The 18,101-nt window shown below is 36.6% G+C and overlaps 1 protein-coding gene across 6 annotated transcripts in view; it reads left to right on the top strand.

The window, feature by feature from the left end:
• Positions 1-18,101, top strand: part of PGR (progesterone receptor) — a 99,952-nt gene that overhangs the window by 3,717 nt on the left and 78,134 nt on the right. For all 6 annotated transcript variants that reach the window (XR_003115609.1, XR_003115610.1, XR_003115608.1 and 3 more), the window contains exon 2: positions 673-824. Coding sequence is in view for 3 of the 6 variants with exons in the window: in XM_025356323.1 (XP_025212108.1) it covers positions 673-824 (152 nt within the window). In the remaining 3 variants the exon portion in view is untranslated. The remainder of the gene's footprint in view (positions 1-672; positions 825-18,101) is intronic.

The raw sequence follows: 18,101 nt of genomic DNA, 5'->3' as shown, positions 1-18,101 counted from the left end.
ACCTATCACTGCATTGCACCGTTTTCTAATTATTGCTTGCGATTCACTACAACTTTTTTTTTTTTTCATGCAGGTTTAAAAAACACTAATTTGCATACTGAAGTAATGGAATGTAAAAAAAAGAATGCTCTGTTTGGAATCTTATGTTGTGAATAGGCAAAACAGTGTCAGTGTATTGGACAATACTTTAAAATGACAAACATATACTTGTTTAAGTAAGCAATGATTACAGGGTTGTGTTTTAGAAACTCAAAACCAAAACATTGCAAAGTACCATCGAACTTTTAAAGCCAAACCATATTTGTTTTGACCCAGCATACACACAGGAAGGACATAACATTTCATTTGTCAAAGACTAAATCGTTTCTATATAAAGAGTTTTGTAGAAAGATTTCTTTTTAACTGACTTTAGCTTTCCAGAACATAATATTATTCAGTAATAATTGTTCTTTTATATTGGTGCTACTGATGAATGGCTGATCATTTGCAAGTGTATTGAATCCAGTTACAGGTAGTCTATTACCAAGTTTAGTTTGCATGTCTTTCAAGTGTATATATACAGTTCTGTTTTTAAAATCTCCTTTCACCATGTCAATTCTGGTTTAAGAAACCTTTAGTATTAGATAGTGGTGCACTTAAAAATAAATGGAGTACTTTGTTTTGCATTTCAAGGCCGGATTCAGAAGCCAGCCAGAGCCCACAATACAGCTTCGAGTCATTACCTCAGAAGATTTGTTTAATCTGTGGGGATGAAGCATCAGGCTGTCATTATGGTGTCCTTACCTGTGGGAGCTGTAAGGTCTTCTTTAAAAGGGCAATGGAAGGTAGGCTCCTTTCCCCTGATCCTTTATTATTGCTTTAATTGTAAATGGAGATCATCTATTATTGTATAGATTTCAATTATTCCTTGTTTCTTCTAAGAAATGGTGATATTTCCATATAATTTAAAATATATGATGACATTTAAACAATATGTTTTTACTTATGATACTCAAGATTGAATGTGGTTGGGTATTATAATAGCATACTCTTTAACTACACTTTCAGTATTAGACATAAGTCTTAAAAATCTTGAGGAAAGTGCTTCTATTGTTCCTTAACTGCTTAGCTTTCAGGAAACAGCTTCGTTCTAATAGTACTTTTATATACCTATTATGTAGCTATATATGTACGCAGTACTTTAAAATTTTGATTAAAAGAAAAATGGTAGTTGACACATATGTACCTGTATGCGTATACATATTTGCCTATACATACACGAACATATATCACAACATATATATGATGCAGTTAGTTTTCTACATGATACTGTCTTTTGACTACATGAATATTTATGTAATATTTACAAAATACTAATGCTAAACAAATTTTTAAATTCTCTTTTTGTTCAGTATATTTTTGTAAGTGTATAAGGACAGCATTAAACAGTTTAAAACAAAAAATCTGGCCATCACAGTAACATAATCTCTAAAGAAGTATTTTGCTTTAAGTAAAACTTTCATGTTTTTAAACTCATTGAACTTACATGCTTAATGATTTCAGCTTTACTTGCATAGTGTGTTTCAGACTTTTTCAAAGTAAATATTTTTTAATTTATTTCTACCTGAACTCTAAGCAGCCAAACATCTTTACAGTTGAAGATAAAAATACATTGAAAGAGTTCACATTTTAATACTAGCAATAAATGTGTTGTATAAGTATGTAAAATGGCGCTTACGGTTCCCTCTGGAGTGCTGAGATCACACCTAGACAAGGAACCAAAGATCTGAATGTTGGCTTTTTGTCTCCTGTTCTGAGGTTGTTTATTTGTTTGTTTGAAAATCGCTCTGCTTACAAGCAGAAAAGCAGGGAATGGGAAATTTCACTTTAAGGGAGCTTTCAAAGGAGTTCTTCATAACAAATGTTTGTTTTGTATATTTTTAGAACATGATTTTTTTTGTTTGTTTACAAAAGATGAATGTATTTTACTGAAGTTGAACATATTCAGCTTCAGGGGGTTTGATTGCCTTTTAAACTAATTGAGGCAGTGTTAAAAGTGGTACTTGAGAAAATAGGGCAACTGAGAGTGGCTCTTACCCATTGACATAATTTATTTAACAGTTACAGATGGAAGTTCTTTGTGTGAAAAAGTCAGTTTTCCAATGGGTAATTGGAGTTACCATTTTTATCTGACTTCGATTCTGGTTTCCTAAGCATTCCCTTCTACATTAATGTGATTTCCTCTAAAGTCTCCTAAGGATAGTATAATTTTATAAGTGAATGACTCCCTTAGAATCCCCTGAAGACCAATTTTTCCTACCCCAGCTCCTTCTTTTTAAAGATAAGCAAATCTCAAAGACATAAATATGAGTTTCCGAAGGTCACAAAACTAGTTAGTAGCTGATTGTTAGTAAACATAGGTTAAATATTTTTAAATTGCAGTTCTTGTAAATCAGAGACGATATGCAAAAGTAGATATATAAACTCTGTTTGATTCACAGAAGTTATTTCATAAAGTGCATATGTAGAGCAAAGAGCACCCTAATTCAAATACGAATGCTTTCTCATCATTTTGTTAGAATAGCATCCAAAACTGTGAGGAAGTCTTTCCAAATGTAATCTTAGAAAGCATTTGTTGGACTCTGGCTGTTGGCGTGGTCCTATAGTCTTGAGTAGTAGAAGCGAAGCACCTTTATTTAGCAATAATTACAAAGAATTACTTAAGATTTGATGCAGATAAATCATTCATAAAACTAGAACAAGATTGTGAACTATATTAGTAAATTCCTTCATTCAGCAATTTATGCCAGAGATATCCTTTGTCCCTGACTTCACTTTTCTCTGCCTTGAGATAAAATGAGGATAACAGTAGCTATTTCTTAGGGTTGCTATAAAGATTAAATGAACTGATGCTTGTAAAGTATGTAAAAGGCCTGACATATTATTAGTTTCCATTGGCATTTCTACTTTCAAGGAGCTTGTAATACAGTGAGGAAAATAACATATGCACATAAAACATCTAAATAAAGATTCTCAGTAAATGCCCAAGTAAGCAATTGTGTAACGTATATGAGATCTTTGTGGTTTGTGAGTTTTTGTATTTGGACAGAGCGAGGTGGTCATGGGCTGGAATATGTATATTCTTGAATGATGAAGAAGGCTTCATGGAAGATATGAACATTTGATTAGTAAAGGACAGATAAGATCTCTAGGCATCGAGGAGAACTTTAAGTGTATATAGTCAAAGAAGAGTGAAGAAATTAAGATTACGCTGACTAAGCGTTGAATGTTCACATTAGGAAATTGAGAGAGTTAAAGGTTGGGAAACTAGGTTGCTAGTGTTTGGGTGAATTTGGAGAATTGAAAATTTAAGGCAAGAGAATAAAGAGAAGGTTCCAGGAGTTTTCAGGAATGAGAAAGATAAGTAGAAGGACTTATACCAGGTTCAGAATCTTCAACAAAGCAATGCTGCGTGATGAGCTGGTTCACGGTGGTGCTATGTGTGGTTGCCAATATGGCCAGAAGTTTCAAGTCAACAGGCAACAATATGGATACTAATGTTGCCAAGATGGTAATGAAAATGATGGCATTATAAAGTGCTTTCTCTGTGCCAGTGACTATTTCAGTGCTTTGCAGGTCTTAACTTATCTAATTGTTATAATGTTGATATTATTATTATTACTGCCACTTTACAGATGAAGAAACTAAGGTCTGTAGATGTTAAGCTGTCTTAATACACTTAAGAAATGGTAAAGTCAGGATTCAAATCCAGGTATTATGAATCCAGAATCCCTGCCCTCCACCACTACGCTTCCTTTCTCATAATAGGAAATGCAGTTAAACAAAAAACAATAGAGGGTTCGAAGAAAAGATGTGAGCCAAGTGATGAAACATCTAGGAAGGTAAAAGTGAATCCTAAAGAGCAGGGGTAATGAGAAGTGTGTGGTATAAAACGATGGATCATATTAACTTCACATTTAAGGCAGCAATAAGAAGCCATAAGCAAGAGCCAACAGTTTCTTCACCTCCTTCCCATGTTAGGGGTGGGAGGTGATAGAGCCTATAAAGTCATTCTGGATGACTGGGTTTCCCTTGATATGAGACAGAAGAGAGAAGAGATAAAGAAATAAGATACCACTCAGGAAATGGGAGAAAAGAGTTGGGAAAGATGATTTCTTTTAAGCTAACTGAATTGTTTAAAATATAGTATTGGTCAAAAACCAGTTGGTTGGATAGACCATTGCATTCCTTTACCAAGACTTATAGGTTTGGAGTGAACCAGGAAATGGTCAGGAATTGACTTAATGCCTTCTAAGGAGAGGAAGTAATAATGACCTGCCAGTCCTGCAAATGCAGACTACTAACCTGGTGTGATGAAGGAAAGGACAGTTTCTCAATGGCTTATCTTTGCCAGTACACAGTAACCAGTCCAGTGCTAGGAATATACTAGGCATCCAGTAAATAACGGCTACATGATCCAGTCATCATAACTGATAATGCCACACTTTTATTCTTTGGATGCTTTACACAGTGACAGCATTTGTTGTGAATACATTTGATGTGATATGATAAAACACATGTTATAATACAGTTGAAATATATTACTTAGAAGACACTAAGCTAAGTAGGTATTGGTGGATTTTCAATTGTATTGCAATATTATCCTTATTCTTTTATTCATATATTAATTGTTCATGCAGTAATTACCTTAATTACATTAGTTCATGTATGTATTGAGTACCTGCCATGCGCCAGGTACTATGGTAGGTGCTGGTGAAACCGCAGTAAAACAAGAGAGACCTTGCTGGCTGTTGACTAAAGTTTATAGTGTAGTGGTGGAGAGAGAAATCTTACCGATTTGTGTACACATGACTAATTGCACGTGTGGTAAGTGATTTGTTTATGCAATGTTTGGACAACTAGAGGATTGACCCCTCTGTCAGATAATGGGGAAAGTTTTTCAGACCTAGACATCACAATAAATAGACTACAGAGGAAACTAGACAGAAATGAAATACTTTTATGAATAAAGTGTTTCTTTCAAAAGTTGAGTATACTTGGTGTCATAGGATAGTAATGAAAACTGGTTTGGTAGCATAGTTCTCCTTGATACAGCATCAGAAAGAGAAATATTGAACATCCAATTTTTCATTAGCAACTTCTGTGATTTATTTGTTCTATATTTAGAGATCTGTAATGCTTTCTCCATCTTTTGTAGTGCACAGATTATCCAGCAATCTCTTCCACTGTAATCTATTTGAATAATATTTGGACTCTGAGAAGATATTTTGCCAATAATCTTACTTAAATTCAATTACTCTCCAATAGAGTGTACTCTATAATAGCTTTCACATTACCCTAAAAATAAATATGTAGTAATTCACTAAACTTTATTTCAAAACTCTATATCCAATTTCTTTTCAAGCTGAGGTCTCTCAGTTTAATATTTAGCATGGATAATGATAGACTGGTTTTACACACCATTTTACATTATGGTTCATTGAAATAAGCCTCTACTGTACTGAAAAAGAAATGGTCAAAAAGATAGCATTTGGTGTCATCTGTTCATATGTGGTTATTTAGATCTCCCAAATTATTAATACTCTTTTAACTTGTACCTTAATACCACTACTAGAGCCAGAGGAGAAGCAGTAGTATTAGCCATGCATGCTAGTGCTAATAACTGCTCCTGTTCTGGCCACTGAATCATTGTACTTTAATTACTCAAGTAACACAACAGTCCATCTCCTTTAAACAATGAAAATGTTACCAATAAGGCTTAAGTCCTCTTTGATCAATACCTCTAATCTGTTCCCTTGCCTACCATCTACCTCAGTTTATCACGTGTGTGTGTGTGTGTGTGTGTGTGGAATATGTTCTCTGGGGTGTGTTAATATATAAATGTTATATCACATAATTTATGCATCATTCATGTTATTTTGATACAAAAATGACTTGAAGCTCTATTGTTCATATATGTAGTTCTAACCTGTGTTTTTTAACCACTACTTAATACTTCATAATATGAAAATTGTTATATTTAGGAATTACTACACTATTACTTGAGTAAACCCTTTTTGTACTTTTCTCCTTTGGTACATGTCTTCTCTTTCCAGAATATATTGAAGTATTTTGATACAGTTCTGGATGAAGTAGATGACAGCTTTCTACCTGCTGCTAAGATGATTTGATTCACTAATTTATTCACTTCAGATACATGTATCGATACATTTAAAAGTTGCTTGTGCTGGGACTGAAGATGAAAATGTATACAGACCCTGTCTTTGACATGCACAAAACCAAGAAGAAGAAAACAATACAAACCCGTGGTACAACTAGTGAACATGAGAATACCTTGATATAAGTTATGTCAGAGCTGTGGCTGACACACCGTAGTATTCAGTTAGACACATGGAGAAGGATGGCACTTCAGTCTACTATCATATCTTGATGTTGTGCAAGAGGCTTATTCATTTAATAGTCACTTAACTAGCCTTGACTATAACCCAGGCACTGTTTTAACTGCTTCACTGGATTAGCTCAATTAATATTTGTAAGAGTCCTGTGAGATGGAGGTTCTGTTGGTATCTATATTTTACAGATGGGTATAAAGAGAGGTTTCTACTATTCAGGAGGTCTGACTCTAACTTCTGTGCTGTTTCCCTGGACTATTCTGTATTTGAGCAAATATTAATTATTTTATACTTTTTCAGATAAATACATGGTCTCTTATAGGAGACTGGTTTTCAAATTGTGCTCCTTAACTCAGTCAAGTTCCTTCTTCTGCTTAGAACAGCTCTGTACTTCTTTATTTGGTTCATATTTCCACTTGAGATTTTTATTGGGACAAAGGATTCTCAGCCAACCTTTTTAAAAAAAAAAGACAAAAACAAAAAAAAACCACTCCTTTATAACAGGAAACCCTTAGATCTCAGTCAAGTGTTGAATTATTCGAGTGACTCCTAAGACTTTTTTGGCTCTATTTGCTGGTATCTTTTTGGCATTTGTGCAAAGATAGGATGACCATTTGTGATCAAGATTTAAAGTCCAACTATTCACTATTCTAACAGAATATCCACATTACCAGCTGAAGATCACATCTGAGTTATAGAGCTTTTGCTTTTGTCAGCAAAAAAACAAAGTAACTCCAGGGAATCTTTTATCAGTCACTTCTTTAAAGAATTGATTGAAATAACTGATACTTAAGACAGACGCTCAAAAATAGGCACACTAATCATTTACACAAGTGATTTCCAACCACTAGGATGTGGACTGATAGCACAGCCAGTCCATGGTCCAATACGGGTCCATGGCCAGTTAGGGAGTGGGCCACACAGGAGGTGAGCAGTGGGCAAGTGAGAATTACAGACTGAGCTCCACCACCTGTCACATCAGCAGCAGCCTTAGATTCTCATAAGAGTGAGAACGCTATTGTGAATTGTGCATGGCGGGGATCTAGGTTGCACACTTCTTATGAGAATCTAATACCTGATGATCTGCGGTAGAACAGTTTCATTGAGAAACCATCCCACACCATCCATGAAAAAATTGTCTTCCACAAAACTGGTCCCTGGTACCAAAAAGGTTGAGGACTGCTGGTTTACACCTTGGCTTTTAAACTTCATTGTCATTTAAGAACATCAGAAAGTCACATACTCTGTATATCTTCCCTATCTACCTAATTTGAGGATGGGCTGATGAACACAATATCCTTCCTGTGGCTAGACAGCCCTCATATAATTAACTATATAATGCATACTTCATATAGCTTATCATCAAGACATTTTTTTCTCCTCTGATGAGATGTTATGCTTTCTAATAAGTGATATGTAAATAGCCTATTGTGTTTTCCTTTTAATTTTAACTCCTACAAAACAAGTAAATTTTAATGCCCAATTTTTAAAAATTAACAGGTTTTGAGCTTTGTTTTTAACTGCTACTACAGCATTTTGTGTTATGTACTTTAGATGACATTTTAAGGAATCATAACGTTTTTCTTAAAGCATAGTATTTACTAGTAATCATTATTTCTTTAGAAAAAAATGCAAATACTTTTCATGCTATTTACTCTCCTATGACCAAGTGATTTATTTATGAGATTCAATACACATGTCGTGAGTATGAACTGTGAGCTCAAAACAATGCTGTAGCATTTGTAGGAAATATAAAAATTAAAGGGTAAAAGTAATGGTTATTTATTGAGTGTTTACTAAACTCAGGTACTCTTCTAATGTCTTTTTGTGTACTAACTCATTTGAGACAGGTTCCTATGAGACAGGTTCTATTTTCCTATGAGACAGGTTCTATTTTCCTCATTTTACAGATGAGGTTCGTTCAGTTCATCAACAGTAGAGCAGAACTCCCCTCCTGGAGCCAATGTTCTTAACTTTCACTGGATATTCCTTTGCAGCAAAAGATACAGTCTTTGATTTCAAGGAGCCTGCAATGTGTGTGTGGAAGTGAGTGATTAACAGACAACACTGCAATTTAGTGTTTGATTAAATTGTGTGTTGCAGACTTAGGGTGCTATAAGTGAACTAGAGAGGAAGGTACCAAGAGTTGTCATTACTGATTGCCTATATGTAATAGAAACCATGCTAAATGCTTTATATTTAATATTTCTATTCTTCACAACAATCCTAAAAAGTAGAATTTACCATTTCCACTTCATATGTAAGCAAAGACTCGGAAGTTAATTAACTTACCCCAAATAATAGTAGTACCGGCAGAGATTTGTCTTCAGTAGTTAGAAAAGGTAGTTTGGGGGGCCGGGCGCGGTGGCTCAAGCCTGTAATCCCAGCACTTTGGGAGGCCGAGACGGGCGGATCACGAGGTCAGGAGATCGAGACCATCCTGGCTAACACGGTGAAACCCCGTCTCTACTAAAAATACAAAAAACTAGCCGGGCGAGGTGGCGGGCGCCTGTAGTCCCAGCTACTCGGGAGGCTGAGGCAGGAGAATGGCGTAAACCCGGGAGGCGGAGCTTGCAGTGAGCTGAGATCCGGCCACTGCACTCCAGCCCGGGCTACAGAGCAAGACTCCGTCTCAAAAAAAAAAAAAAAAAAAAAAAAAAGAAAAGGTAGTTTGTTGAGCTAGAAAGATTTACTCAAAGCCTTTAAAAATAGAGACAGTAATTAAGAAACATTTATGTTTTGATAGTTTTTTTAAATATAATAATATTGTGACTCCTGGCTTATTATACACAAGAAAAATTTCATGTGGGTCAACAACTTAATTGTTTTAATTTAAAGAAAGGAAACCTGAAAGTATGGAAAGATGATGGAGGTATGTATTTATAATCTTGGGATGGAAAAACTTTCTAAATTTGATATAAAATCCAGAATTCAAAAACAAATTTGCTCAATTTGCTATATAATCTCAAAAATTCATGAAGTCAAAAGACAACAACAAATTAGGAAACTAACGTGTATGTAAGTCAAAAGGAAATTATTACCTATATACAAAATATTTTTCCAAATCAAGAAAAAGACAACAGGAAGAAAAATGAACAAAAAATATGGAGACAGTTCACAAAATACAGCCCATAGAAGTATGAAAAAGGCTCAACTCACTAATAAGCACTACTGATTAAAATAATAATGGGAATTTCAGCAATTCAATTACTGGAATAATAATGAATAACAATGACCATTGGAGAATCTAAAGATAGTTTGGTATTGTCAATTAAAATACGCATTACTTTGGCCCAGCAATTCTACTTCTAGAAACTCACCCTTACAGAACTCTAGAATACCTTTAGATGGATGTTTATTGCAGTATTACATTATTTGTAATACTGAGAAACTGAACACAGTCCAAATGTCTGTTAAAAAGAGATTAGCAAATTGTAGTATACCCTTGCAATGAAAAGAGTGAATTAGCTGTCTAAATATTCACATTTAATGTTTCACATCTATATCACAGATGTGAAAAAGCTCTAAAATATTTGATTTTATGAAAAAGCAAGGAACAATATCATTCTGGGTAAAAATTGTACCCATTTGATCTTACTAGCCATAGAGAGCTATCTAAAGAAAATAACTGCTTACTGTCAGGACAATGAGAGACTTCCAATTTCTGAGACATTGTTTTGTTTTATTTTATTTTTGTTGTTATTTTTTGTTTTTTGAGATGGAATCTAGCTCTGTTGCCCAGACTGGAGTGCAGTGGTTTGATCTCAGCTCACTGCAACCTGTGCCTCCCTGGTTCAAGTGATTCTTCTGCCTCAGCCTCCCGAGTAGCTGGGATTACAGGCGCCCACCACCACACCCAGTTAATTTTTTTTTTATTTTAGTAGAGATGGGGTTTCACCATGTTGGCCAGGCTGGTCTCGAACTCCTGACCTCAGGTGATCCGCCCACCTGGGCCTCCCAAAGTGTTGGGATTATAGGCATGAGCCACCGCACCCAGCTTCATTCTTTAAGCAAGTATTTACTGAAGGGGCTGCGATTACAGATTAACTTGGTGCCTGACTTTCCTCCACACTGGCGCCGCCTAGTCTCAGCTAGCCTCTCCTGCCCTAATGCTGTCTAGTGACCGTATGCACCACTTTTCACTTTCAGGTACCCTAGAATGTTGAAAGAGACTAACAAAGAATGAAACTTGAAGAATGTTGAAGCAAAAGCTTGAGGTTACTCTGTCATGAATTAAGGAATCCTTCCTGACTAGATGGAGCCAAGAATGGACACAGGCCCACAATTCCTCACACACAATCTCAATATTCAAAAAGCACTGCAAACAAAAATTTTGTGTAGTCACTTGTCAACAATACCTAACCTGACGTGAATTTGTTTGGCTGCAAAATCTGATCTGAAATCACATGAGGATATCTTGTAGTCTCTGTAAATATTCATACATTTTGCTGCATAAATATAATGTCTTATTAAGTGTTACTCTATTTCATCTTTCTAAAATACAAACAGTTGTGAATTTTGAAACACATCTGGCCCGATACATTTCAGCTAAGAGATTTTGGACATGTATTCAGAAATGATTTCTAGACTAGATTGCGAGTGGTGCCTGCTGGCTTTTTACTGTGTACCAGCCCTGAACATTTTTATAGACAATTCTTATCATTTATTCTTATCTTTTTTTTTTTTTTTTTTTTTTTTTTGAGACAGATTCCCACTCTGTTGCCCAGGCTGAAGTGCAGTGGCACAATCTCAGCTCACTGCACTGCCTCCTGGATTCAAATGATTCTCCTGCCTCAGCCTCCCAAGTAGCTGAGATTACAGGCATATACCACCATGCACACTAATTTTTGTATTTTTAGTAGAGACGGGGTTTCACCATGTTGGCCAAGTTGCTCTTGAACTCCTGACCTGAAGCGATCCTCCCACCTCAGCGTCCCAAAGTGCTGGGATTACAGGCGTGAGCAACTGTGTCCAGATTATTCTTATCATTTTTAATAAATTCTTACTACCATGCTGGGTTCTGCAGGGAGCTATAAAAGATAAATAAGCCATATTATCTAACTTCATATACTTTTCATTCAATCATGGAGTTTATCCTATATGCAAGTACAATATAGGTAATATATAAACCAAATGTGTTTTTGATTTCAAGGGGAAAAAGATCATATTTAACTAGAGAGACCAAAATATGTTTTTATGGAAAGGGGAGCATGCTAGATGGGCTGCTGAGAATGCATGAAATTTTTGATAGCGATAATTATAATGGCTTTTATAAACAAAAACTACAGACTGAGCAGAAGGACAATTTGGCTAAAGCAGGGAACATGATCAGAATCCCTTATGATAATATATAATTTATTTGTATTTTTTTCTAGATAATCCATTTCATGAGCTTTTGAAAGAGATCAGTGACCCCTTTCCCCTACCCCCAAAAAAGTTAGCTTACCACTGCTTTAAAGGAATGGTGAAGATTATTATAAAATAGGTCAAAAAAATGTGGAATGACACAATGGAGTGTTTACAGTTAATTGAGTAAAGAGTGAGAAGCCCCTAAATATTTTTGGGCAGTGTAGTGGCCTATTTTAATATTTAGGAAAATTAGTATGTCAGCAGTATGTTGGAAAGATTAACGTCAGAAAGGTAAGGGACAAGGAAAACTGTCTGGGGATGGTGCGCTAAGGACCTGAGCCAGGGTTGTGGAGAGAGGAATGGGTTCAATGGGTAGACCGGAACCAATTGAGAAGGGTAATGAAAGCGACACAAGAGAATTGTAGGGGTGGGGGATGTCACCTTCAGAAATAGGAAGTACATGATCATTTTACTCAGTAAAGGAGTGATGTTGAAAGTAGTATGTAGGGAGGATTATCCTCAAAGCACCATGCAGAATGTATTTGAACAGAGATTAGAGAGCTTGAAGTCAGAGAGAACAGCTAGGGAACTGATAACACAGATTCTGAGAAGTAGTTTAATTTCAAATTGTTTGTATTATATTCTACATAATATCCTCAGAAGGATATTGAAATAATATAATTTTTTGTGCGCAAAATAACTTCTGAGAATTGAGATGTTCTGGTTTGTCACTTCATTTAGCCATCTGCTTATTTATTAACTCATACCAAAAATAATGTCTTTTTGTGCCTGGATTTCCGTTAAATATTGAGACTCAAAAATGGATAAGCCAAATTCATAACTTAGGAGAAAGGCATGAAAACACATTATTGAAATGCAGTCTGGTAATATCTATGAGAGGTGTGAGCTGATAATTGTGGAAGAATAGGACAGGGAGAGCTAACCCTGGTGTTTAAATGCTGGTGTACAGAAGGGGAAAGTCTGAATCCTGACTAAGCGTTAGATGAAAAATACTAAATTTTAAAAATTATTGTAATTTCAAAGTTTGTGACAGCTTTTTTGTAATTAACAGTGGAGACCACAATGATTTATCTTTTGTGAAACACAGCACTTCAATGAGTGTTTCTTTGTGCAAAGGCCCATCCAGAGGCCACTTTGGATTGGGGGGAGGGGGATGAAAGTATGAAGAACCGAACCTCTCTATGTACTATTTTAATAGAAATTAGGGAATTGTAGGCTAGCAGCTGGGGCAAGGAGTAGGAAATAGAAAGGGCCTAGCAACTGAGTAGGAAGCAAGGGCTCAAGGAGAGTGGATGCCTGTGAGAATTTCCCTATTGCAGGTAACAATCCATAAATCCCTAGGCTGGTAGTGCCTGATAGCAAACTTGGAATTGTTTACTATCTCATGTTTTAATTACCTCCAGCTACCTCCCAAACCTTAAGTAAATTTTTGCTGTTTACATTTTGCTTTATAAAAGGATATGTATTTCAGATTGCAGACCTTTCCTATGATGACAAGTGTCTCAGTAGTATGATACTTAGAAGGTATATAGGCCGGGCGTAGTGGCTCACTCCTGTAATCCCAGCACTCTGGAAGGCCGAGGTGGGCAGATCATGAGGTCAGTAGATCAAGACCATCCTGGCTAACATGGTGAAACCCCGTCTCTACTAAAAATACAAAAAAAAAAAAAAATAGCTGAGTATGGTGGCGGGTGCCTGTAGTCCCAGCTACTCAGGAGGCTGAGGCAAGAGAATGGCGTGAACCCAGGAGGTGGAGCTGGCAGTGAGCAGAGATCACGCCACTGCACTCCAGCCTGGGAGACAGAGCGAGACTCTGTCTTTAAAAAAAAAAAAAAAAAAGATATTTAGCAGAAGGTACAGATAATCTGCCCCCTTCAAGTTAAAGATAATGTTCATGATAGAAAAAAGGAGTTCTGCCCACCTCAGCCTTCCAGAGTGCTGGGATTACAGGAGTGAGCCACCACACCCGGCCTGTATATCTTCTAAGTATCATACTACTGAGACACTTGTCATCATAGGAAAGGTCTGCAATCTGAAATACATATCCTTTTATAAAGCAAAATGTAAACAGCAAAAATTTACTTAAGGTTTGGGAGGTAGCTGGAGGTAATTAAAACATGAGATAGTAAACAATTCCAAGTTTGCTATCAGGCACTACCAGCCTAGGGATTTATGGATTGTTACCTGCAATAGGGAGATTTTCACAGGCATCCACTCTTTTGAAAGACACCTGTGGTTTGTAGATAGCATTTTGAAAACAAGTCTTTGGGAATGATTCCACTGTTATTGGATTGTATTGTGAAGATATTATAAGAGATCAAAATTTTATAGTTATATGCATAAACACTTTGAAATAAGATTTTCTAACTTGTTAAAAAATCTTCCACAGAATTTCAGTGGTTAGGTTCTGAACACATTTCATAATAATAGTGACATTATTGAACACATATGTCAGGAACTTGGCTAAATGTGTTATCTTAAACACAAAGATTTTAAATCACTTGCACAGATAAATAGTAAATAAAATGGTAGAGCTGAGATTGGAATCCACAGAACCTTCTCTCTTATTTGTTACATTATCTCTTATTCATTATCTAGTGTCTCTTTGTCCTAAGTATTTGTAATGAAACTTGACTGACATAAGGGAGAGTAGATACTTGCTAGCTGAATTTCTGGGGTAAAAGAAACTTTTCATAACTGGTATGTGGAATTGAAAATGAATATTATGACTAGATAATCTGCCCTGCAGACAGTCCCCTCATTCTCTGTGGTTTCTGGATGGCTGTCTTCCACCTTCTCTTCTCAGCCTGCCAGCACTCCCCTGTCCTCACTTTCAGCTAACAACTTTGCTTCCTAATTATCGGAAAAAAAACTTCATGAAATTACTACCACCATCTGTATGGACAGAAGTGGCATCTGAACTATAATACCATTTTTCTTCTGTTACCAGAGATCTGCAGTTCTCAAGTCCAGCCCTCTCTCCCTGACCACTAGATCCAAATTACTCCTGCTGACTCAAGGACAGGCTCTACCAATTCTCCCCCAACGCTTAAATCATTTTCCCCCTTCTCTACTGGATCATTCCTGTCAGCCTACAAATATGCTCTTTCTTTTCCCATCTTAAAATACAAACAAAATACTTTTGTTGATTTCACTTACTCTTCAGCCACCAATCATTTTTCTTCTTCTTTTATAGCAAAACTCTTCTAACACATTTTATTCCCCCATTCCCTCTTAAACCTAACCCAATCAGTTACTTACCTCTGTCACTTTACCAAAACTTCTCTTGTCAAGATTACCATGTTGTTAAATCTTATGGGCAATTTTCAGTCCCATGTTACTTGACTTATTGGTAGCATTTGACAAATGATCATTCCACCTTCCTGGAAATACTTTATTCGCTTGGTTTTCAGGACACGACCCTCTCTTGATTTTCCTCACTGGCTCCCATTCAAACTGTTCTTCTCCTTTAGCTTTTAATATGAGAGGGTCCAGTGCTCAGTATTTGGTCCTCCTCCCTTCTGTTTATATACTTATTTCCTTGGTTATCTAGTCCAGTCTCAAAACTGTGGATAAATCACCCATAATCCAATCACTCCCAAATTTCTATCTCCAGCCCAGACCTTTCCCCTGAACTCCAGACTTGCGTGTCTAATTGCCTACCTAATATCTTCATAGTATGAGTACTGAATTCTCAAACCAACACATCCCAGAGTTGGCTCCTGATGTACTTTGGATTTTGTCTGGTAAGCCAGTGTTCTTTCGGTCTTCAAGCTGTCTGCCTCAGAATCAGGTGGGTACTGGTTTGAGATGATTTCTGCACCTCGCCCCAGGTAAGCCAAATCAAAATATCTAAGAAAGGGACCCAGAAATGGCATTTCAGATAGCTGTTTGGCTGTTTCTTAAAGTTCTACTTGGCTCAGAGGGAAGCCAGATACAAAGCTGAGAGGTGACATGGTTGGCTTTTTTTTTTTTTTTTTTTTTTTTTTTTTTTTTTTTTTTTTTTGAGAAAGTTAACTCTAGAAGCAATGGGGAATAGAGGCAGAAGGTCATGCCAGGGAGATCAGACCTAAGATTATTTAAAATACTCTTTGATCGAGATCTGGTGACTGTCAGTCTTTTGCTGAGAAAACACTACTTTTTAATTCCCTAAAGCAGTGAAGCTGAAATATAGAAGGCAGGTAGGCTGTGGCCCCTACCAAGAATGCTCCCTTCTCTAGGAAGAATTCTAAAAACTGTGAGAGGCTAGGGAGGGAGGTTGGAGACTTCCACCTTTTGTGTCCTTACTATGTACCAGGCACTATAGTAGACACATCGTATGTATTTGTTATAGGCATACCTTAGAGATATCGCAGGTTCTTTCCAGACAACTACAATAAAGCAAATATGACAATAAGGCAAGTCACACAAATTTTTTGCTTTCCCAGTATCTAAAAGTTATATTTGCACTATACTGTAGTCTGTTAAGTGTGCAATAGCATTATGTCTAAATAAACAATGTACATACCCTGATTGAAAATGCTTTATTGCTAAAATTGCTAATGATTATGTGAGCCTTAAGCAAGTTGTAATCTTTTTGCTGGTAGAGGGTCTTGCCTTGATGTGAATGGTCATTGACTTATCAAGGTAGCGATTGCTGGAGGTTGGGGTGACTGTGGCAATTTCTAAATGAGACAAGAGTGAAGTTTACCATATCCATAGACTGTTTCTTTCATAAAAGATCTCTCTGTAGTATGAAATGCTGTGTTTTACCCACAGTAGAACTTCTTTGAAAATTGGAGTCAGTTTTCTCAAAACCTGCTGCTGCATTATCAACTAAGTTTATGTAATATCCTAAATCCTAAATCTTTTGTTGTCATTTCAACAGTGTTCACAGCATCTTTACCAGGAGCAGATTGAATCTCAAGAAACCACTTTCTTTGCTCATCCATGAGACAAAATCCCTCATGCATTCAAATTTTTTGAGATTTTAGCAATTCAGTCACATCGTTGGGCTCCACTTCTAATTCCAGTTCTTTTGCTATTCCTACCACATATGCAGTTACTTCCTCCCTGAAGCCTTGAATCCCTCAAAGTCATCTATAAGGGTTTGAATAAACTTCTTCCAAACTGCTGCTAATGCTGATGCTTTGACTTTCTCCCATGAACCACAAATGGTCTTAATGACATCTACAATGATGAACACTTTCTAAAAGGTTTTCAATGTACTTTGCCCAGATTCATCAGAGGAATCGCAATCTATGGCAGCGATAGCCTAATAAAATGAGTTTCTTAAATCATAAGGCTTGAAAGTCAGAATTACTCAGTGATCCATGGGCTGCAGAATGGATGTTGCGTTAGCAGGCTTGAATACATTAACTTTCTTACGCATTTCCATCAGCGCTCATGGGATTTTTTTTTTTTTCCTAAGCAGTAGGTCTCAACAGTGGGCTTAAAGTAGTTAGTGGACCATGCTGTAAATAGATGTGCTGTCACTCAGGCTTTGCTGTTCCATTTCCAGAACACAGGCAGAGTAGATTTACCATAATTCTTAAGGGCCTTAGGAATTTCAGAATGATAAATGAGGACTGGCTTTACCTTCAAATGACCAGCTTCATTAGCCCCTAACAAGAGAGTCAGCCTTTCCTTTGAAGCTTTGAAGTCAGGCATTGACTTCTGCTATCTAGCTCTGAAAGCTCTAAATGGCATCTTTTTTTTCCAAGAGAAGGCTGTTTTATCTACATTGAATATCTGTTGTTTAGTGTAGCTACCTTCATCCGTGATCTTAGCTAGATCTTTTGGATAATTTGCTGCAGCTTCTACATCAGCACTTGCTGCTTCACCTTGCACTTTTATGTTATGGGAATAGCTTCTTTCCTTAAACCTCATAATCCAGCTTCTGCTACTTTCAAACTTTTCTTTTACAGCTTTCATCCCTCTCTCACCCTTCATAGAATTGAAGAGCATTATGGCCTTGCTCTGGATTAGGTTTGGCTTAAGGGAATGTTGTGGCTGGTGTGATCCTCTGTCCAGACCACTAAGCATTTCTCCTTATCAGCCATAAGGCTTTGTTTGTTTTGTTTTTTACTTTCTTATCATTCATATGTTCACTGGAGTAGCACTTTTTAACTTCCTTCAAGAACTTTTCCTTTGCATTTACAACTTGGTTAACTGGTGCAAGAGGCCTAGCTTTTGGCCTATCTTGACTTTCAACATTCCTCCTTCATGAAGCTTAATCTTTCTAGCTTTTAATTTAAGGTGAGACATATGCAACCCTTCCTTTCACTTGAACATTTAGAGGCCATTGTAGGGTTGTTAACTGGCCTGATTTCAATATTGTGACACAGGGAATAGGAAATC

This window comes from Theropithecus gelada, chromosome 14 (genome assembly GCF_003255815.1).
Source record: "Theropithecus gelada isolate Dixy chromosome 14, Tgel_1.0, whole genome shotgun sequence".
NCBI lineage: Eukaryota > Metazoa > Chordata > Mammalia > Primates > Cercopithecidae > Theropithecus > Theropithecus gelada.
This window is presented reverse-complemented; position numbering and strand designations above follow the sequence as displayed.